At 36.0% G+C, this 23,872-nt stretch overlaps 2 protein-coding genes across 7 annotated transcripts in view; both read left to right on the top strand.

The window, feature by feature from the left end:
• Positions 1–5,275, top strand: part of st18 (ST18 C2H2C-type zinc finger transcription factor) — a 52,892-nt gene extending 47,617 nt beyond the window's left edge. For all 6 annotated transcript variants that reach the window (XM_056249307.1, XM_056249309.1, XM_056249312.1 and 3 more), the window contains 6 exons: positions 145–225; positions 2,551–2,772; positions 3,643–3,731; positions 3,915–4,018; positions 4,103–4,246; positions 4,731–5,275. In XM_056249307.1, the coding sequence (XP_056105282.1) occupies positions 145–225; positions 2,551–2,772; positions 3,643–3,731; positions 3,915–4,018; positions 4,103–4,246; positions 4,731–4,871 (781 nt within the window). In that variant the 3' untranslated portion in view covers positions 4,872–5,275. The remainder of the gene's footprint in view (positions 1–144; positions 226–2,550; positions 2,773–3,642; positions 3,732–3,914; positions 4,019–4,102; positions 4,247–4,730) is intronic.
• A 5,380-nt stretch (positions 5,276–10,655) lies between these two features.
• pcmtd1 (protein-L-isoaspartate (D-aspartate) O-methyltransferase domain containing 1) lies at positions 10,656–22,349 on the top strand. Its single transcript, XM_056249319.1, has 6 exons — positions 10,656–10,853; positions 15,679–16,177; positions 17,067–17,169; positions 18,371–18,542; positions 19,035–19,158; positions 21,582–22,349. The coding sequence occupies exons 2-6, from the start codon at positions 15,871–15,873 to the stop codon at positions 21,953–21,955; spliced, it is 1,080 nt and encodes a 359-aa protein (XP_056105294.1). The 5' UTR covers positions 10,656–10,853; positions 15,679–15,870; the 3' UTR covers positions 21,956–22,349.
• Positions 22,350–23,872: the final 1,523 nt, after the last annotated feature.

Genomic DNA, 23,872 nt, shown 5'->3' on the forward strand with positions numbered 1-23,872 from the left:
CACGGCTGTTGAGGTAATGACCCCTGTTCAATGGCAACACGACAGGTGTCAGAGCTTGAAGCATCACGCAGTATCTTTCCCACACACACGTCTGCACGCTTGAACTTCTGAAAGGTTCGTCACATATGTCATGTTCCTTCCCAGTCTGTCAGGATGCCCTCGTGCCAGGAAAGGAAGCTTGAAGCTCACGCCAAGCAAAGAGGACAAAGAAGAGCCGGAGATGAAGTAAGACACCACCAAAAACAATGACATCCAAAACGTTTGGTGTTTACTTTAAAGTAGATGTGTTTACTAAAGCATCAACATTTGACTGAAAGATTCTTCTTTGTTGGATGAAAGATTTAAAATTTTTAACCAAATATGGTAGATATGGTGTTGCATTGTTTTGTTTGTTTTGAAGTATTAGAGTCCCCCCCCCCACAAATTTTGAAAACTATTACTGAATTATTTAAATTAAATTAAGCTAGCATGAAATGTAGCTAGGTTTAAACGTATGAAATGCCTGGATCTTGACTATAAAATAGTGATTTGTTAGTTTATTTTAAAAATGTTAACTAATGAGAATATTTTTAAAAATGAAGTGCTAAAAACATAATACACTATAAAAAGTTGCTGCCTTAAATTTTTAAGTACAATCAACTTGGATTTTTAAGTCATTTCAACTTAAATTGCGTTAAACTGACTTAGAAATGAGTTAAATCTTGTATAACTTATAAAAAAAAATAGCTTAACTTATTTTGATGAGTTAAAGCTACGGAAAAACATATGTTGTTATAACTTATTGATCATATAATTTTTTTTACAGTCTATTTGCCACATTGTTATCTTATATATAAAATAAATATGATTTTTTTTTAATGATCCTACTTTCATTGATAATTTGTAGAAATTTAATTTATGGTATTATATTTATGGAATGTGAAAATATCTTTTTTCTTTTCTTTTTTAAATCAAAACAACCTATACAACTAACCTTTGAAACAAATCATTTGCACAGCGACGCACATGAAAATAATACTGTAAATGTTGTTTTGGGGGATACTGTATTCCTGAATACTAGATGAAAATGTTTCCTAGAATGTGCGTTTCCTAGAAATACCGTTTCAAAAATAATAATAATAATCTTTTTAATTCAGGGAGCTCAAAACTCTTTCCTCGTTTTCCTGTAAGATCTCATTTAATTACAATTAATGCAGGAGTTTGCTCTTTAAAAACATAATACTATGGAGGGAGAAAAAAAAAATTTAATTGAATTGATTCCAGCTTTAAATCCGAAGTATAACCCAGAGTGACAGGGCTTTCCTACTTTTGCATCTGGGCTAGTATTTTATTTTTAATTACTAATGCAAAGACGAGAGCTTAGCAATTAGACGGTAGCAGGTCCGCGCACATTAAAAGGAGGAACGGAGAGGCAGAGAAATGCACGGGTGGAGAAACGGAAAGCAGACCCTGGTTACATCTGTAATGTGGCTAGATTATTGTAAATCATCGGCCATATGGCCCATCTCTGTTGTTCCGCGGTCAGGAACGCCATTCCCAGAGCTGGACCCGACGGCCAGTGTTGGAGTCGTAATGTTGTCTTGTTTTAGTCAGTGTATTAGAGCCAAAACTGCCATAACAACCTTTCCCATATAGGCCTGCAGACAAGCTATTTGTACTATCCCAGATAACCTCTCACCTCTTCCAATATGGGCTATCAGGGAAAGGGTCAGCCACCTCCAAATCATGTGCTTTTTCCCCCCTGTGGAGGACGCACAACAATTATGTGCAATTTATGTCATTCCATTACTGACCTAGGGGGAAAGTGAGCAGCAAAATAAATTGGCCAACTCCTCACCACTCTAGTCTTCAACTTGCTGGGGCTTATGTTTTCCATCGGCGGCACGTTAACCTCCATGCCCGTAATTATTTACTGGAGTGCGTTTCAGACTTTTTTTTGCGTGTGCCGATAGAATTATTCCAGCCCTTTTTTTTTTCCCCTCTCTGTTTTGAATACATTTTTAATCAGCATTTCACAGGATTAATCTTCTTAATGGTATTTGAAAAGTCTTCCAACTCTGCAAATTGGGGGTGGGAAGGGGTGTTTACAGACAACATGACAAATGCGCGACGGTGGTGTGGGGAAGTTTTAGCCATCAAATTATCAACTGAATGTATATGGGCTCATTTGTGTTTAGGAAGACTCTCGGTTATAAGCTCTGAAACTAGTTCAATCTCAAATAAGAGATTATCTTGGACAATCACAGTGTTACCCTGTTGAGTTTAGGACAACAAAAGAGGGCTGCGCAGGGGGTTTAATTTAAGCATGTCGAGGGGTCAGGTCACATCTGTGTGTGTTTTGGCATAGTGACCCAGAAATCTATACCAAACAACCTTTGTGATGCAGATTACGACCTTGTTCCCTCCGAACAAGTTATTAAAAATACAGAAATCTACATATGGACGCTCATAAACTCAGTCTAAAATGTTTATTAGTAGTATAACTCTCACCAGTTTAGTCTTCAGTGAAATCAGTGTATCCTGTTGGTAATGATATGTTTCCTTTCTCAGGTGCCCGGTGTCAGGGTGTGACGGGCAGGGCCACGTGTCGGGTAAATACACGTCCCATCGCAGCGCTGGAAGCTGTCCCATCGCCACCAAGCAGCAGAAGGAGAGCTCCATGAACGGGTCGGCCTTCTCCTGGAAGATCTGTAAACAGGAGCTTCCTCACTGCCCTCTGCCCGGCTGCAACGGCCTGGGTCACGCCAATAACGTCTTCGTTACACACAGGAGGTGAGGAAACTACACCATAACCCCGAACCTCAAGTCTGATATTAAACTTTAAACTTATCTACTGTATAATGAGGCCTCTTCACACATTTATTGTGAACTGAGGTATCTATGAGTTTTGTACTTATTATTATATTATATTATATGCAAAATCCAATAGGGTTTATCAGAACCCTCACCCTGCGGCATCTATAATATATTATATATTACCAATATATTATATTATATTACCGGTATATTATATTATATAAAAATGTTAAATTATATAATATAATAATATATATAAAAAAATATTTTAAAAGTGTATATATATATATATATATATATATATATACACACAAATAAATATATATATATATTTTTTTTTATTTATTAAAATATATAATATAAACATGTTATATATAATATATATAATATATATATATATATGTGTATTTAATATATTATACTAATATATTATCACATTATATAACACACACACACATATGTGTGTGTGTGTTATATTAAAATAAATATTAAATATACAAAACAAATATTCAAATACACAAAAATACAGGTTGACTTTTTTTCAATGTGTAAAAATATGTATCAAAATATGAAAAACATGTAGTTTGGTATACATGGTATACATATTACAGAACTGACTATATTATATTATATTATTTCCAATATTATTACTACAGACTCTTAATGAATTATTTGATCGCCCTTACAGTATCCAATAGTGTTTTCATTTTATGTAACACAGATTGTTCATGCTTACATGGTACTTATTATCTAATGATTCCTAAAACTAGATTATAATTAATGTAGTTATAATTAAGAAAGATAGCTAGTACTGATCTGTAGAGTTTGTGTTTTGTCCATTTACAGTTTGTCAGGATGTCCACTAAACGCCCAGAGCATCAAGAAGAAGCTCTCCGAGGAGGAGATGATGACCATCAAACTCAAAACCAGCAGTGGTGAGCAACTCAAGTGCTTTAAAGGAACAAAAGAGCTCAAATCTTTGACCTGCTAATATTATCATCATAGTGTGAGGCTGTGCTTGTCTCCTGAGATAGAGAAAAATAGAGAACCTGAGTAATTTAGCACAGATTTTGGAAGACGCGTTTATTAATTTGCCTGGTTTGTCTCTTGACAATCAGGTATTGAGAACAATGAAGACATGCAGCACTTGGATCATGAAATAAAGGAGCTAAATGAATCCAATCTGAAGATAGAAGCAGACATGATGCAGCTCCAGACTCAGGTAAATAACATTTACGCTTGTGTGAGAAGATTGTGGGTAATGTAGTTTCAGCGCTAAAGACCTTGTTTTCTGCTTTTAAAACAGATTTCATCCATGGAGTGCAACCTAAAGACCATCGAGGAGGAGAATAAGATAATTGAGCAGCACAACGACAGTCTGTTGAAGGAGTTAGCGCGTCTCAGTCAAGCACTTATCAACAGTCTCACAGATATACAGCTGCCGCAAATGGTGAGACGCTGAAACATTTACACCGACATGCTCTATTTTACAGCGCACTTACAGTGTACTTACCTAAGAAAGTATAAAGCACTGCATTAAAACTGTGCTAGCTTGATATTAGCCACCACTGTTATTAAAACAAGACCATTTATCTGCCAGACGAGGTTAATTTAATATTGGTAACACTTTATTTTACAGTGTACTTGTTAGATATGTTACATGTACTTACCATAGTAATAACCGTAAATTATGTATAATTACATGCAACTAACCCTCAACCTAATCCTATAGTAAGTACATGTAGTTAATTACTATTACTCAGTGCTTAAATATATAATTACACTGTAACAATGGCACCTTAGAACAAAGTGTAACCTTAATTTGAAATGAATTCAATATGATTTGAGCTAAAATGTTGCATGTTTGTAAGGGATGACATCATGAAACACACATTTAGGAGTTACTGAACTGAATGTTCTTGAATCTGTTCCAGGGTCCGATCAATGAACAGAACTTCGAAGCGTACGTGAACACACTGACGGATATGTACAACACTTCAGAGCACGAGTACTCGCCGGAATGCAAAGCCTTATTGGACAGCATCAGACAGGCCATAAAGGGCATCCACGTATAAGGCCAAACTCTTTCACGGAGAGGCTGGCTTTGTGATCCGTGCAAGATATGTCTCGTTTAAATTACTCCATTCCATGACAAATTCATTGCACTGAAAAATACCAGCCACATTTTTACAGCTCAATGTTCCTCGTAGTGAGATTTGACCTCCTTTTGCACTTATTTATTTCCTATGGTTTGCTTGACTTTATTCCGTATTGTTCTTTTGCGTGTTGTTATATTATTGCTGCATATTATCTTTATTCATCGGTACTATTTATCTCACAGTAATCTTATTTATTGATTTATTTATTGCTATCATGAATTGTTGTTTTTTTGTTTCATTTCTGCAACTCCAAAAATGCAAGGCCAATCTTACATATTGTGAATTTTATTTATTTTACATTTACCTGCGTTTGTTGTACAATAACTGGGAGTTTTAAATCGCCGGCATTCGTGATGATGATTTTATTTTCTTCTTTCTTTTTTTAATAACAGATGTCAAATGTATGAATAGTCCACTTGCGCCACCTGTTGGTGAGCAGCTGTCATTGGTCTATTAGAGCCGTATGGGTTATTTTTTTAATGTGCGCCACTGATTAATCCACAAATGACATCATTTGTTTTCATGCATAAATCTGTATTCTAATAAGCGAGCGAAAAGAAAACTATTTTATCCGATTCACTCTTCGAACTACTGTACAGTGACACTTGACCAGAGCAAAAATCAAACCATCCACGAAGAAGGACATCATAATTTATTTCCGTTTCTGCTCATATGAACTGCCTTTGGTGTGCACATCCATGTGTGTGCATATATGTGCCTAAATGTAAATGAGTACATGGAATATGATATGTTTTGTGGTAGAGCAGTATTATGTGAATGGTGATTCATTTTATTCTGCAGTATATTTATTTTCTGAATGAAAAGCCTCTAAACTCTGTTTACCTACAGTTTATACGCCATTTTAAGTATGTAACGATATTCTTGTAAAAAAAAAACGAAAAAAAAGAAGTGTTTTATGATCGGGCACAATACGTTTTTTTTATTCTTTTCTGAACTCCTCAACCTTTGGCTTCTTCTGTGAGACAAACAGTGGGCTCTCAAATAGGTTTTATGGATGATCTTTTCTCAAAGCACTTCATGTCTTTAACCCACTAAAATATCAAAATGGACAAATCCACAGCGAAACAACTGCAATAGAGAGTAAGCTTTCCATTATGACACTTGATTTAGCGTTGAAATGCAGGGCCGAGGTCACGGCGCTGTTATTGGAGGCATTTGCTGTGTTACGATCACAAACGGCCTTGTTCTGGCACTTTTAAAGCTTTCTCTAACACTAAACGAACCCTTTTTGCACTTTTATTCTGTTATTTAGTGTTTCTTTTGAGCGGGTCACAAATGTGTGGTCAGTGCAGGTTTAACCTAGTTTTACATTGTCCATTGATGATGTCGAAAACTGTGTTTAAGCAAATTTACAGGTCATTCAGAGGAAATAAAAACACTATATTATCTGACCAAATGAGCATAATGAATTGTACTGAATCCATTTTTGTTTGAAATCCTAAATTACTGTATAATTTAGAATTACTTCTGTTTAAATGATTTGTAATTGCTAATTTTTAATTTATAAACCACAGATTGTTTGCTCAGGAAGTTTTGTGAGGAATATTTATTTTTTCTTTTTTGTATTTGATGTTTTGTAATGTGATAAGGATTTTTTTGTGTGAAAGAAAAAAATAGTAAAATACACGGTACTGTAAATTATTTAGTTTGTTTTTGTTTTTAAAAAATGTTTGTTTTTTTAGTTCAAGTAGTTTGTATATCAGGATTTCCTTACACTTTTAAAATTTCATAAGCAGTACTGCGCTGTGTTGTACAGTTTGTGTATGGTAGAAATAAACTATTGAAATGATCTGCATAGTGCTCATTGTACAGTGGCTCATATAAAAATATAATTTATATAAAAGCTCGTATAAAAATATGTACTTGATATAGAGTGCATTTAACATGTCATTGAACTTATTTTACTCACCATCAATATTTTAGGTTCAAATTTACATAAATGTACATTTGGTGGTTTCACATGCACTGTAAAGTATGACAAATAAGTTATGACAACATATTGCTTCAACTCATCAAAATAAGTTAAGCAAAGTTATACAAGATTCAGCTTTTTAAAGTCAGTTGACTGTAATTTAAGTTGAAATGACAAACATACAAGTTAAGGCAGCCACCTTTATATATTTCTATATACTATAATATATTTTTTAAAGTATAAATATTCCATGTAGTCTCATATTTCATTCATAAAACTGCATACACTGTAGAAATAAAAAAAAAATGTCTGAAAAGTTTTAATGAAATAGTGTGGAAACACTTTTGCTCCTCACAGACGCTTGTTGTTGTAATGGCTTCTTGATTACATCAGAGCTCAAAACCAAATCCAAAATTCTACAATGTATTATTTTGCAAATCTAATTGAACAGCGTGACATTTGAAACGTTGCTATTCAACTTTTCATGACATTGCAAGACAAAAAATATTTTCATATCTACCAGCAGATGGCGTATGGATCCAACTTTGAGACGCAACAGATTTCAGGCCTTCATTCCTGCATTCGAAACACTTACACTAAGTATCGAAAAAGAGAAATTAGACAATGAATTTAGTATCAGCAAATACAAAGGTAAATAAATAAGTTTGAACCAGTTTGACTGGTTTAATTACGAGACAATGAGATCATTAAAGAGATTTTAAGATCCTCTCGAGACACTGCATATCCCTGTTGCCCTGATATGAAATCGGTGCCTTGTAAATATGGTGTTTGGTTTGTTACCCTTTGTAATTACCTTTTTATAATTATCAGAGCAATTTATCCTTGCCTTTGATGCGTTGATGATGATGCAAATTATATCTAATTATCTGAAATGAGGTACAGCTTTCCTGTTGAACGTCACCTATAGAAACAAAACCAACAATTACTAAATGATCCGTGACAGACTTGCACAGCAAGTGTGTGTTGTCTTGATTTCGCTTAACTTTAACCCTGACCCTGACACATACACTCGATTGAATCTCACAGTGAACATGTCAATCTCACAGTGAACATGTCATGCTCACGGCGAGTTACAGAAATATTATAAATATCAGAGGGGAAAAGCAGGGATGCTGCTGGCCTATCTTTGGGCTTTGGCTAATACTAATACAGCCACTCCAGGGCAAACTGTAATACTATCTGTCCTCATTAGCAAACGCTGCATAGGAATGAGTTTAACTTTATTTAACAAACTTTTGAATGCACCAATACTCACACAGATGTAAATGAAACCATCCTGCTGTATGCGTCCACCTGGACACCCAATATTTTGATACCTGAAATGATTTTCTCATTGCGTTCATCTTTAGGTTTATCTAATCTTTGTTTTCACATTTAGTTTGATCTTTTTCTTTGTACCACTGGTTTACATACATGAGGATACTATAAACTTCTCTTGCTGTAATACAAAAATAATTATGACAACTGAACTGACAAACCCCAATTCAAACTTTACCCACTAAAGGATAGGGTTAAAAAAACTAACTAAATAAAATATTACAAACATTATATACACATTTATATACATATAAAAATTGGTTTTATTTAATATAATAAACGATTATGTGTGTGCATGTGTGTTTATTGTATTAAAGTTTTTTTATTATTGTATTTATATATATATATATATATATATATATAATAGTTATTCTCTAAATAATAGACTGTTATTAAATACTTTATTACATTATTATACTAATGTAATACATAGCTGAGCATCTGTCATATACTGTACACACATAAGAGTATATATTAAACAAAACAATTTGTATTATTGTAAGTAATATTTATTATCTTTTATTTAATTATATAATAGACTTTTATTTAGTACAATAAATTAATACATTATGTATGCAATAAATAGAAATAGTTTGATGACAAAATTCACAGCTAAGTAAACTCTCTCTTTCACACACACACACACACACACACACACACACACACACACACACACACACACACACACACACACACACACACACACACACACACACACACACACACACACACACACACACACACACACACACACACACACACACACACACACACACACACACACACACACACACACACACACACACACACCCCATAATTTAATTATCATTAAAATATCAGCAAGTAGTTTTAAAGAAGTTGCATCTTGCATCTGTCTTTGTTGATCTTTATATGCATTCCAGGAGGGCAAAGTTTGCTATGCATTTTAGGGTTAAAGGGGAGTTTGATATGACCCCTTCCTTTGAGATCATTTTACCCATAATTCCACTGGATGAAAGTGCTGTTACATATTGCCCATGTTGTAGAGTTTGAACATCATGGTCTGATGTTTCCAAAACCTGATCGGGAAAGACATATTACACAGTCAATCATGTTGGAGCATCGTCCTCTAGTTGAAACGTAATATCCATATTAATGGACAGTAGACACATGCTAATTTTAAAGTGGTTTCATAATAGTAATTTCCCAGAGTTTGACAAAGTGGATCTTACAGGGGAATGAGGGATCAACAGTCTATGGGAAAATAAAAAGATGTCATCATGGTAAATTAATACTGTTTTCCAGTCAGACTGAGACAACTGACATATGGCAAATGCTACCAACAGAACTCTTAATCAGTCCTATATATATATATATATATAAATGCCAGACAGCAGGTACATTTGTGTTCAAACTAATTTGGCATGCAATGATGCAACCATATAGGCACATGGTGGGTGTTTTGGATGTAAACAAGAAGGCATGCTTGTTCTTTTCTATGAGTAACTGAGGTTTAAGTGCTTCTGAATGTTGACCCACTGTCAACAGATTACACTGCCAAAAAAAGATCTTCATAAATCAATCTACTGTAACACATATAGACCCATGACCCCAGCTGCTCAAATATAACCACTGATTCATCGCTAAACCGAGTAATCATTGGGTTGACGTTGAGGGTTGTAAAAAAAAATTGCTCATATGGGTTCTAAATGTCTTTTACAAGATCATTTGTAAAGGCAGCCACCAGTTTTTTCTTAGAAAAGCTTTTTTCACTGATGTTTCGACATGTCCCGCCTTCTCTTGTTATGATGGCGACGTCATATGAACGACTCCTAAACCGTCCAATCCCTGACCGCCTACTTGGGCTTCTAGCCAATCCTGGCTTAGGAGGCGGGACATGTGTGAATACAGAGAGGAAAAATAACCGCTGTCCGAAACAGAAAAAGCTGGTAGAATGGCATTAGCTTGGCATATTGTCCCTGAGGATGTCTCTAATTAGCTATATACTGTGTATGTAAATAATATGTTTTATATTTTAACTGTTCACTGTGTATTTTGATTCAACGGCGTGTGAAATTTCAAGTGTTCTGACCACAACTGAAGACGAGAATATAACGGTTGGTCATGTGGTACGTTATACTTTTCTCAGCGCTGGTCGGAATGGACTAATCATATTCTTCGGTGATTAATAGTTAGGCAAATGGTATTTAATCATTTTTATATGAATGTACTGTGCTTATTTGTTATTATATTTCAGAGACCAATCATTAGCATTAATACATTCAAAATATTATACACTTACATTTTCAAATGCCTCCAATATAACAATAATTGAGCTGATATTTGAATGCAGCTCAATGGGGCTTTGGCTTTTTGGGCCTCCAAGAGCCCCCTGGAGGACTATAACACCAAACTGTTATTAGCCAGTAGCATTTGCCGTCTAATGTCCGCAGCCTCGTTTCTGTGAACCACGTGACGTCTGTTTACATCCTCTCAGCTGTTCCTCGACAAAAACAGCGCTGGCTGTTTAACGCCACGAAAATCTATAGCACATAATCAACAGTGCGCTCAAAAAAACACCAACTCGAATGTGCATCCAGTCTGTTTGGCTAGTGCAAAGCCTGAGATTGAGTCATGGCTTTATAAAGGTCAGTGAACATTGTTATTCCGCAAAGATGATGGCGACATTTTTGTTTTGCTGCTTTGCGTTGGTCTGAGGAAGCTGTTACTTACATGTGGCAGACATTTAAATGCTAACTTACTGTAATGGTTTAATGCACGCAGAAAAGCCCAAAATGGCTGTTTTGAAGAATGCACAAATGTTTTATTGTCTTAAGTGTTTTGAAGTACCACAATGCCGCCGTCTTACTGGTTTTCCCAGTCCTGCAGCGTTAATGTTATCTAACAGCGTGGGTTTCTGAAGTAGCTAACGTTAATTGAAAAACTAGAGTTTTTTTTCCCCTTCGCTCAGTTTATTTTCATCTGAATTACAGACGGCGGCGGAGGCATTTTAACTAATACTTATTACAATAGCAAGTAACGTATGACAACAATATCTTAAGCTTTATTTTTTTTTATTTTTTTTTTTTTTTTTTTTTAAAAATTGTTTTATGTTTTGCTCATTACACAACACGCACAATAACAAAGGCCATATGCACGACACACCGCGAGCTTTTTCGTAAATATTTTAAATGTCAAGTTATGGCATAACCCTGTTAAATGTATCAGTGGAGTTACTGAAGTAATGTAAAGTATGCAAAGCAAGTCCAGCTTAGAGATTATGGCGGATCTAAACATGCGAAACGCTTTCTCTCTCTCTCTCTCTCTCTCTCTCTCTCTCTCTCTCTCTCTCTCTCTCTCTCTCTCTCTCTCTCTCTCTCTCTCTCTCTCTCTCTTGCTTTGATTTTTACTGTCTCAGATATAATATTTGAATGTATTAAGCACTGCACAGGTCGCTGGACACTGTATTTAACGCAGTGCGGTTATGTGAATGTTTTATAAATCCTTTAGCTCGACTGCGTCGTGAAATGAAGATCTTTATGTGTGTGGATGGACCTCAGCGGGTGACGTCACGCAGCCAGACGCCGTCCATATTTTATGTTCATCGGTCGTAAACGTAAACAAACGAACGAAAGCGTCGCAAATATGCCATTTCTCTTCACTTACGACAGAAACATCCTTCAGAGGAATATAAAACTATTCTTATATCGCATGTTGGTGCCGTACTATTTGTTTAGAGCCGAGTTTTATGGCGTTCTTATGGCAAGCTGCTTTTAAAGGGATGGTTCAACCAAAAAATTTAAATTTGGTCATAATTTTACTCACCCTCATGTTGTTCCAAACCTGTACACAAAATAAGATATTTTTAAGAATGTTGGTAACCAGAGAGTTGATGGACCCAATCGACTTGTCCTTCACTATGGAAGTCTGTCAGCTGTCAAATGTAATTTAAAATATCTTATTTTGTGTTCAACAGAAGAAAGAAACTCATACAGGTTTGAAACAACTTGAGGGTGAGTAAGTAATGACACAATTTTCATTTTTGGGTGAACTTATCCCTTTAATAGGCTATTATTCCTTACAACTAAATAGTTATTTTTTTAATGTTACTAGTACACATATACTGTACTATTACATATTATATTTAATTTCATGTACACAGCCTAACCGGGACTTATATGTTTAGTTTCACAAGTAACTGCTCCTTAAATATCAGTGCTTTTTCATAGGCCTTTTCCCACAACATAAACAGTTTTTATTGGCCATCAGCTCTAAATGTTTTTTTTTTATTACTTTTTACAGATTAGAATGGTTACTTAATAATGCAATAAAAAATCTTACCTACTGAATACACACTTGTTAGATCTCAGTCTCCAGGAATATTGGATCCAGCTGTGCTGAACTTCTCTCTCCACCACAATGTTGGTCGTCTTCCATTCTATCATAAAAGTAATTTAACAAAACTTATTGAATAATCTAATTTGCGTCTTTCTCTGTGCATAGTCTGGCTTCATCTGAACAGCACAAACATGACCAAACTGCTTTACAACCGTGAAACCTTGAAATGGATACATTCCTTCTTATCTTGTGAATGCCACACAATCATAAGATTGAACCACAGGAGCAAAGCATTGCAAGAGCATGGGAAATAATGAGTAATATTAATGTAAATGATAAATGAGTATAAAATATGGATACAAGTTAAAAGTATGTTTGCTCCCTTGAAGCTATAGGTTGCTCTTAAAATCAAATATTTCTCACTAGAGTCTCAACTAGTGTTTATTTGGTTGTCTAATAAAAAACTGAAATAGATACTAGTAACTATTTGAATAGTTATAACAGTATGAATGTTTATAAATAAGTACAAGTAACAAAGTTGTAAGGAATACATTTTAAAATATTTTGTCATGTGATACTAAACACTTTGGCTTTAATGCATGTGATTTTTGTATATCTCAGTAATTATTATTATTATGAATTCAAACAATAATTTATATTAACCAAAAAAACTTTTGAAATGTGAAATATGACCTGAACATCATTATTATTATTATTAGGTGAATCTCATGAAACGTAAAGGTCATAGTTTAAAATGTTTAAAATCAAAAGAAAGAAATTATGAATGTTTTACATTTCGGGAATGCTTTAATACTTAATGTTCTTTATTTAAACTATAATTTCTATTAAAATTAAAACGAATATTTATATAATAAAACTCTTTTTATTTATTTAATTTTGGGGTAAGGAAGTACGACCTGAACATTTATTATTATTATTTTTATTATTATTATGATGATGTCCCCTGCAGGTTGGGTCATGTTTTACTGAAGTGAAGTGACGTGAAGGCCAAGTATGGCAAGCAACCCATACTTGGAATTTATCCTCTGCATTTCACCCATCCATGTTAGTACACACACATTAGTAGTTCTAATTAGTAGTGAACACACATACCCACACAAACACTGCAAACTGTGGAAACACACACCCGGTGCAGGTTTTTTTTTTCCCTCGGTGGGGTTTCTCTCTATGACACAGTTCTTCTTATTGAGGTTTGGAATGAATCCGCTGAGAGTTTGAGGCTTCTGCTTTCCCTGGGTCAGACATGCGTTGCAGGAGTCAATGTGAGGGCATGAGCTTCCGTTTCATATGTAGACTATTCACACACTCCACGTGTCCTCATGAAACACAATAGTCTGTGATAGGAGACATGACAGGTGTATGCTGTAATGTGTAGTTGACAGGTCGTGAAGTTTCAGTAGTATCCTGCAGTGTGACATAATATACTGTGAAGAAATAATGGAGATAGTGGAAATCACACTGCTTTTATCTTCACTGGAAAAGTACAGAGGAACTGTAAACAGATGTATTCTGGCTGAGCATCAGTGTAGTGTGATAATGTTGCAATTATGCAACCAGCAAGTTAAAACATGTTAATGACGGATCAGCTCAGCTTTATAACAAACTGTTCCAGTTCATTGTTCAAGTTCCAGTATTAACTTGACAACAATCCAGGAGTTACTCAACTTGCTCTCTGACAAAACCAGTTAGCAGTGTTATGAAAACCAGCATCCTTTTTTCCCCCTATATTAATGGCGTTATTGATTTATGGTGTCCAACCAGTGTCTGTTTGTTAGAAAGAAAGACATGTAATGTAATAGGTGCCGTTCTCTTTTGTAAGTTGTATACTGATGTACAGAGAGTCTCTGTAGGGTTGCAATCAGGTCTTGTACAAAACAGAGTAGGAGGTTTGACCCAGATCCCTCCCTGCAGTATTTTTAGTGCAGGAGACTCAAAGGGCAGTGATACAGGAAAACGCTGAAAAGGAAGACAAATGGAGAAAAGATAAGAACAAGGGAATTCTGGCGATGTAGACATTTAAAACCCTATAAAATATTAAGCAATATTCATATCAGTATATTAAATATATTAGTTCTATCAGCTCTTACCCCCTTGAATTGATTTCTAAGGCAATTTTTTCGAAACCTTATCAAATGTAGGGTAAGTCATCTTTCATGTCAAATTCTTACATTTTATCAGAATTAAATGTAATTAAAATAAGTTCACACTCACAAACGATCAGATCAAGCAAAAAACGATGTGTATTTTGTGTGCTGTCCGAGGGCTCGGAATTTGGCCCAAACTCCAGAGTACAGGCCGTTGCGATATATACACAATTGCGATATTTCGATATATTGTGCAGCTCTACTCCTAATGCTAGCGGCTTCTGACAATAGCAAGTAGAAAATCATGATTTATTGGTTGCAATGTAAACTAAAGCCTTTTGCCTTTTAAAAACACAACGATATAAAATATATTTAAAAAGGGATGAGCTCTTTAATTTCAATAGGAAGTATGTCAGCAAAGAAAATAAAACCGGTTTAATGGGTTCTTTTCAGAAGGATGGTCCTTTGCAAAGACATCCTTAATTGGAGTGGAAAATAGAGACATTTCGATGTACAGTAATTGGGCTTTGCTTGTACTCGCTGAACCATTAAGTAAACAAGCCTCATGTTTCTTTCTTTGTGTAAATCCAGATCTGGTTCAGGTTCATGAAAATCCTTGAGGTTACAGCAATCCAGCTTAACTCAATTACCAATGAGCTGGAGAAACTAAATGCCCTGTCTGCAGCCCAAATGTCACTTACAGGCTTTCTTTTCTCTTGCTTTGAAAGGATATTCAGTTAAGTGCATAACATATCTAGGAAGCAGAATTTCCAATGTCCTGATTAATAACTGGCGTTATCATTTCAAACATGTAATAAGACTTCAGACTTGGACAGTATTCTGCAATATTAAAGCTGGTGTCATCAGGCAGGTAACATCAGGTACACGCAACACCTAGCTGAAGAATCAGAGACGGCAGGTATCAGGTGGCACGCGCAGTATGGCTCCTTTTTTCCAGCTGTGCACCAGGGAAAAGGGTAAACTGAAATGTGCGAAAGAGAGATCTAAACTGTCACCCTTTGTTTTTCAGTCCTCAGATCTTGCCGTAGCCGAGAATGGTCTGAGGTGATTTGTGTGGGACAGACATCACGACTGGGCATCCCTGTGGAGAATCGCTCCAGCACTTTCATCTGGATGTGAGGACCGGTCTAGTTACCCGTCTCTCACCTCCTCTGCATTTTCTTTTTGTTTCTTTTTCTTTCTCGTTGCCTGTCTGGGGAACATGGGGGGAGCTGTCAGTGCTGGCGAGGATAATGACGATTTGATAGACAACCTGAAGGAAGCCCAGTACATCCGCACAGACCGCGTCGAGCAGGCCTTCAGGGCCATAGACCGTGGAGATTACTACCTGGAGGGCTACAGAGACAATGCATACAAAGACCTGGCGTGGAAGCATGGGAATATACACCTCTCAGCGCCGTGCATCTACTCCGAGGTGATGGAAGCCCTGAAACTCCAGCAGGGTTTGTCTTTCCTTAACCTCGGCAGTGGCACAGGATACCTGAGCACGATGGTGGGCCTGATCATAGGTGAGAACCACTCTAATAAAGTGTCCAGGGTTTAGATAAAACGATAATAAAGAAAACAAGCAGATATTGAGGATATAATTCAATAATATTGTTTGATTTATTTCAAATTCAAAGAAAACACAATAAATTATGAGAAGAAGAAATAAGAAGATTGCACCAAAAACAAAAAGACTATTTAGGAACCATCACAATACATTTAGGTTGCATAAATCAGCTTTTTGGCTCTCATCCTCTTGTTTATTTGTTTTGTTAGAACATTCTGCATGGTGGTAATTGCATTTTGAGTCATATCAAGATAATCTATCTTTTATTTTCATCACTATTAATATTATTGCTCATGTTTAAGTTTAGGGATTCGAACAAACTCCGAAGTCGTAAACATTGGCAGAAATTGACACATAACTCACCTCGTACTGTGAGTGCTATAGACATGAAATCATACTGTAAAAAAAGTAATATTGTGAAATATTATTACAATTTAAAATAATATATATATATAGTATTTTCTTTGTATATTTAATATATATAAAAAAATTCTATTTTAATATATTTTACACAGTTTTCAGCACCAGTCTTCAGTGTCACATGATCCTTCAGAAATCATTCTAATATAAAAACCATGGTACATTTTTTTTTCTTCATGATTCTTTGGTGAACAAAGTTTAAAAGAACTACATATATTTGAAATAGAAATGTTTTGTAACATTATAAAATGTTGCTTTTTATCCATTTGATGCACCCTTGCTAAATAAAAGTATATTTTTCTTTTTTTAAATCTTACTGACATTTTTTACTTTTCTTATCTTACAAACTTTTGAACTGTAGTGTGCTTATGTTGAATGATGAACCCAAAACCTATCCAGGGACCTGTTATTATCATTATTTGCAGGTCCGTTTGGAGTAAATCATGGCGTTGAGCTCCATAAGGATGTTGTGGAGTATGCGAAAGAAAGACTCGATGACTTCATTAAAAACAGCGACAGCTTTGACAGGCATGTTCAACCTTTATTTTGCATTGTGTTTCTGTAGATTTGAGTGTGAATGTACAGATTCGGCTTGAAGAAGTGCTGATTTAATCAGAAGTGTAGAAATCCAAATGGCTTTGTTTTACTTGGCAGCCGCTTCCAGGGAGGCAAACTGAGATTGAAGCAAACCCCATTAGTCCTACCGCAGTTCTGTGGTTATGCACTTCAAAGATCACTTGTTTTTTAAACTTTGATTTAGTCAGCCCTGCCCAATAATCTTCCATGTGACACAAAGAATGCACTAGCTAACCTCAAACCACAGGCTCAATGAATAAATACCTCAAGCGCACGTCAGCTCTTCGGTCTGCTGAGCGATTTGCACACCTGTGTGAACACCTGTCAAAACCAGAACCGCTAGGTCAGATAGTCCTCTTCAGTATTGGACACGCAACTGGGTTTCCCTGAACGCACTCCCTGGCATTTGCTGCTTGCAAACATCTGTTTTCGTCATGCACCAGAGAGAGCAGGGTTATTAAGGTCAGGAGGAAGAGCTGTAATGACGTATTAGACAAAGTGCTGATGCTATTAATCCATAAAAGCATGTTTCATACAGAAGGCCATGTGCCAAAATAAGGCTGCTTAATCAATGTTGCGGAGCTTTGGGAGCTCTCTTGTTGGAATCACTTTATTAGATATCGATATATCTTACACGTCTACGACTAACAACGAAAACAGCTGCCTAGTGGCTCTAAGCAAATACAAACACGCTTTGACTCATGCTAATAAAAAGCTCAATATATCAGATTTCTTTTTTGCATCATATCTGTTCTCTAAGAGGTAATACAAGAATAATAGCTTTTTATTCATCCGCAAAAATAGACTATTACATGTTCTGAAGGAAATGCAAGTGCTAAACTCGCTGACTTAATGCTAGCACATAGCATTTGTTTGCTGTGTGCTTCCTTCATTGTCCCATGGGCCTTAATGATGACTCAGATTATAGGCTATAGTTAAAAAGAGGTGTGCTACTACTTCGAAGTGATTTGATAAGCAGGCCTTACGGACAAATAATCTTGCAAAACCATTTCACCTACATATCTAGAGACCAGAATATTGTATAGATATCATATAAGGTTTAGATATCATATAGGTTTTGCAAAAACAAACAGCAGAAAATTGTGTTGAAGTTCTAGAAATTAATATCAGTGTTAAAAATGTGTCATTTCAGGTTTGAGTTCTGCGAACCACACTTTGTCGTGGGGAACTGTCTGGAGATTTCTTCCGACAGTCACCAGTACGACCGCATATACTGCGGAGCTGGAGTTCAGAAGGACCACGAGAACTATATGAAAATCCTGCTGAAAGTCGGTGGAATTTTGGTCATGCCAATAGAGGATCAGGTAAACCACAGGATGATGCATATAGCGGGCCCTAAAAGTGTTTGGACACTTCAGTCACACTGGTCACAAATGTCTGAATGTCTTTAGATAAATATAAATCTAAACCCAAAGGTCTGCATTTGTTGGTCTCCAATTCTGCAGGATTTTTTTTCATCACTAATTAATTTAACTTTTCTTCATCATTTTGTCATTCAACATTGGAGTCTGATAGCCCCGCCCCCTCCACTATGTACCGGTAATTAAAGCAATGACAGTTGAACTTGAGTGCCTGAAGTGTCCAATTACCCGTTTTTTAGGTAAATTAAGTGCATCATCCCGGTATTTTAAGTGCAATTTTTCTTTTTGGAATTTTCAGTGTGAACAAATAGAATGGAATAGAATAGAATAGAGCATAAGTATGCGAATTGGGACGCACCTCATGTCTTGCATCAAATGTTTGACCTTGATTAGCACACACCGTCCGTCTCATTCAGTGTTTATGTGTTCTTGCAGCTGACTCAGATAACTAGAACTGGTCAGAGCTCCTGGGAGAGTAAGAATATCCTGGCGGTGTCATTTGCTCCTCTTGTTCAGCAGAACAGGACAGAAGGCTGCAAGACTGAAGCTGTGGTACTCCGTGAGTCTCCGCCCCTAAATGTGATCTCACACTGCTCTGTCCAATCAGCTGCCACTTGGGAGGTTTCCAAGTACAATGTTACAGACTGATTTATTGCAGATTCCTTTATTAACCCGATTCATTCAGAAGTGTGAATGACACCACAGGCAAAACCATTGTGGGGGGGTTTTCATGCACTGGGCAATTTTGAGATTTTGTTTCCACATATCTTTCAGACTAGTGGAAAGAATCTAAAATGCGCATGTAACTCTTTCCCCGCCAGCGTTAAAAAAAAAAAAAGTTGCCAGCCGCCACTAGCATTTTTGAGAATTTTCACAAAACTTTCATGGCCCCAACTATATTTTGTTGTTTGAATATTGGAACATATAATATTTTAAAAGAAAGAACAAAGTATCTGCTTTTAAACAACAAAAAATGTGGGTAAGTTTCATTTAAAAAAAAAACATTTTGAACAAAATGCTGAGAAAATTGCATTTTTGTCAGAGACTTTGTTCAGATTGGATTCAGAACGATGATCAAAACATAATCAAGTAGATGAAGTCCATCAACACCCCTGAAGCTTCTCAGTCGTACAACTTTACATCCGCTAACGTTAGGCAGTTTTGACTCATATGCTGTTTAATGTTTGATGATCGCGTTAGCTTCCATGTGCATAAGCAATCTTCTCTTGCTTGTTTCTGCTTCTTTGCTTGTTTTTGGATCCGGAGATGCTGTACTATTTTAGAAGACGCGTAAAAGCGCCCCCTACTGAGTGAAAACATGAATATGAATGAACATGAATGACGGAAGCATTGTGTCATAAATGACGGGAAATCTTGTCAATGGCGGGGGAAGAGTTAAGTGCATATTTTATTACATTTTATTTGCATCTGTAGTTTACAATACATATATTTACAGGCCATTTTCTTAAAATGATTAACCTGATTCATTCAGAAAAGTAATGACATTTACAGACAAAAAAAAAAGAAGAATTCATGCACTGATAAATTTTGAGATTTTGGGCTTCCATAATGTCTTCTTTCAGGGTAGTTCAAAGAAAACATCTAAAATACACAATTGAGTGTTTATTTTGTTACACTGTCTGTTTGCATCAGTAGGCTTCGATAACAATACATATCTTTACAGACCGTTTTCTCAAAATTATATTTTTTCTCATGCACTAAGCCAGAAATCTCCAGATTCTTACACCAAACTTTACAGTTTTATTTAAGAGGAGTCTGTTTGTTCATATGTCATTTGCATCATTTATATAGCATTTGATTCCTAAAAACATGTTGAAAATTGATTTGTTTCCTGGATGTTAACATTATTTTCTGATTTATGAAGTGACCGTTTTAACAGTGGGAATTTTGTATATCTATATTTAACTAATATATCAACAAAATCAAACAAGCAGTTTGAACCTGGCTTTATCCAATATTCAGATTTCTGTTCTAGAAATATATATATATGCAAACTTGTTCATGTTTAAATATGGAAACAAAGCATCCAATTAAATAAGACAATTCAGAAAAGTTATAATACAAAACAATTGTCTTAAAGGGACAGTTCACCCAAAAATGAAAATTCTGTCAGTAATGACTCTCCCTCATGACGTTCCAAACCCATTAGACTTTCGTTCATCTTCTGAACACAAATGAAGATCTTTTTGATGAAATCTGAGCACTTTCTGTCCCTCCATTGACAGCTACGCAACTACCACTTTGACACTTCAAAAAGTTCATAAAGAGATTGAAAAACTAATCCATATTATTGAGCGGCTTAGTCCAAATTTTCTGAAGAGACTCGATCGCTTTATATGATGAACAGATTTAATTTAGGCTTTTACTCACATACACTGATCAGGGAACATAAACAGAAGCTCAACAGAACCTGCTTGACGCATGAGAACAAACCTCTTGCTGAAGCTCAAACGTGATGCGTAACACGAGAATGAACCTCATTGGTTCTCGCACGTCAAGCGAACATGCTTGAGCTTCTGTTTACCACAACTGATGTGAGTGTGAGTAAAAGCCTAAATTAAACCTGTTCGTCATATAAAGCGATCGAGTCCCTTCAGAAAATTTGGACTAAACCGCTCAATTCATATGAATTAGTTTTACGATCTCACGATCTCTTTATGAACTTTTTGAAGAGTCAAAGTGGTAGTTGCGTAGCTGTCAATGGAGGGACAGAAAGCGCTCAGATTTCATCAAAAAGATCTTCATTTGTGTTCAGAAGTTGAACGAAAGTCTTACGGGTTTGGAACGACATGAGGGAGAGTGACCGAATTTAAATTTTTGGGTGGACTATCCCTTTAATGTGCTGTGAGTAATCAACTGGGAAAGTAAGACTTTAGGTTTAAACAAATTGGTTGTGCACACAAATGATATTTGAGAAAACAACCTGTATGCGTTAACCTGTATCACTTGTCTGTTCCTCAGCGGCTCTGAGCGTGAGGAATCTTCAGGACCTGGCTCGAATCTACATCCGCCGAACCCTCCGCAACCTGACCAACGACGAGAACCCCGGCCGCAACAACACGCAAAGAGCGCCCCAGAAGCGCAAGCGCAGGCGCTGCCGTCGCCGTCGCCGCATCAACACCTACGTGTTCGTCGGGAACCAGCTGATTCCTCAACCCATGGACAGCGAGGAGGAAGAATGCATCGAGGAGGAGAGCAAAGAAGAGGAGCAGGAGAAAGACATTGAGCCCATCAAACCCGAGGAACCGCAGGTCAACCATCTGAGAGACAAAATCCTGAGTCTGCCGCTGCCCGAGTCGCTGAAGTCCTACCTGCTGTACTACCGTGAGAAATAACGTCCAGTCACGCATTCATCCACGGTGGTGGTTTCCTTCTCAGGCTGCTTCTCACCCTGAGGTTCATAGTTGTTGTTTTTTTGATAATGTAGCATAATTTAAACATTTAAATGGGGTTGGGTTGCGTTTCCAAGAGACTTGATTTGAATGTGCTTGCTGTGTTTGTTCTAATGACTCATAACGTTGTAATATTCACATTTTGAATGTGATTTTTCACTCCAGAGGAACTGAGGGAGACTGAGGTTTAGAAGCTTCTAGCTCACCTTGTTTGTATTCAGAAGAGTTTGCTAAATGTAACGGAAGAATTGCTGAAGCTATTTTTCAAAGGCTTGCAATGTAAGACCAGTAATGACAGTTTTCTTTCTTTTTTTAATTGTAGAGAAAATGAAAAACTCAAGTCATTATTTTGGGGATTCATTTTTGCCGCCTTTGATTCTGGAGTTTTCGCTGTTTATGATGCTAATGCTTTCGGTATATCTTTGGACTGTTTTAGTGAAGTTCCATCTAGAGAGGATTGTTTGACCTGTGTTTTGCATTTCTTTTGTTTTCTTTTTTTACATTCTAGTCACATTTGTAAGTACCGATATTGAACTCTCTTAATAGATGATGTAATTTTTTTGCTTGTTCCTTTCGTCTGCGAGTCGTCCTGAAGACTTAACGCTCCACTTTCTGCTTGTGATCATAAAATGTAAGAGACGTCACTGTTTGTGTCGGTTTGTAATCGGTGATTTCACACTGTCGTAACAACTTGTTTGCAATATATTGTCAGCATATTCACTTATTCGTAAATGATTTTGTTTCATTGAAATGGAATCTAATAGAATTTCACATCTATCATGTTTGTCACATTTCCCAAAAAATACAGACAGTTTGAGATATTGAAAACAAAAAACAAATATCATCTATAAATCAGATATACAGTTCTACTCATGTTTAGAATCTGCAAAATTTCTTTTTTTAAATTAAAATATATAAAATAAAAAATAATTTCATAAAAAGTACAGCTCTGAAGAAGCTAAAACAACTTAATATGCAAAATAAACTTAAACAATTATTCAGTAGATGCATTTACATTTTTTAATGTTGTTTTTAAATTCATTAGAATTAAATTGAGCTGTTTTAGTACTGCCCTAATGAAACTATATCATCATAACACATATTTACACAACAATACTAAATGATAACTGAATTTATAGGCTATTAATGATTCTTTTAGATGTTCACACACTTGGCTCTTAATTATTGTGTGTCGCCTCTATTAGTGTTCATAATCTTTTGTTATAGTTGTGCATCTCTGGTTCGTCCCACAAAAATCCTCTTTCAGGTCCTGTATGTTCTTTGGTTTCCCAGCATGCTCTGCACGTATGAGTTCTTCCCCACAATGGCTATGGGATGTTGAGATCCCGCTCAGGGCGATTGAGGCCCTGATAAAACCATCATAAAACTGAAAAAAGTCATTGACGCTTATGGGGGCCACACATGATGTTATTTTTTCTTCTGAAATATGTATAAATATCTATTGTGTAGCTTCTTCAGGGTGGTACTGAATACATTTTTATTGTTGTTTTTTAACCCAAAATAACTCCATGAAATGGCCTGACAAACACGGGTATCTTTTGTCTGTTGATGTACATTGTTTTAATACAGGACATTAGGGTGGGACGCATTCATTTTAAATAGCTTTTGTAATGCCACAGCTATAAACCAAGATTTGCTAAAATTTTGGATACACCCCTGAGTAATCAATATTTTTGTTCGTTTCCTAAAAGAAAATGTGACTAAAATTTTTTATAAGTACACTTGCATAAAGACACAGGGTTTGTAAGCACCTTAAGTCATTGCCCATCTCCTATTATTTATGAAATGATGGTAACAGGGAGAATGTAAAAATGATTATTCATATTTGTCCTTACAGCT

Source organism: Rhinichthys klamathensis, unplaced genomic scaffold, assembly GCF_029890125.1.
Source record: "Rhinichthys klamathensis goyatoka isolate OS25496 unplaced genomic scaffold, OSU_Roscu_1.1 h1tg000059l_1, whole genome shotgun sequence".
In the NCBI taxonomy this organism is placed as follows: Eukaryota; Metazoa; Chordata; class Actinopteri; order Cypriniformes; family Leuciscidae; genus Rhinichthys; species Rhinichthys klamathensis.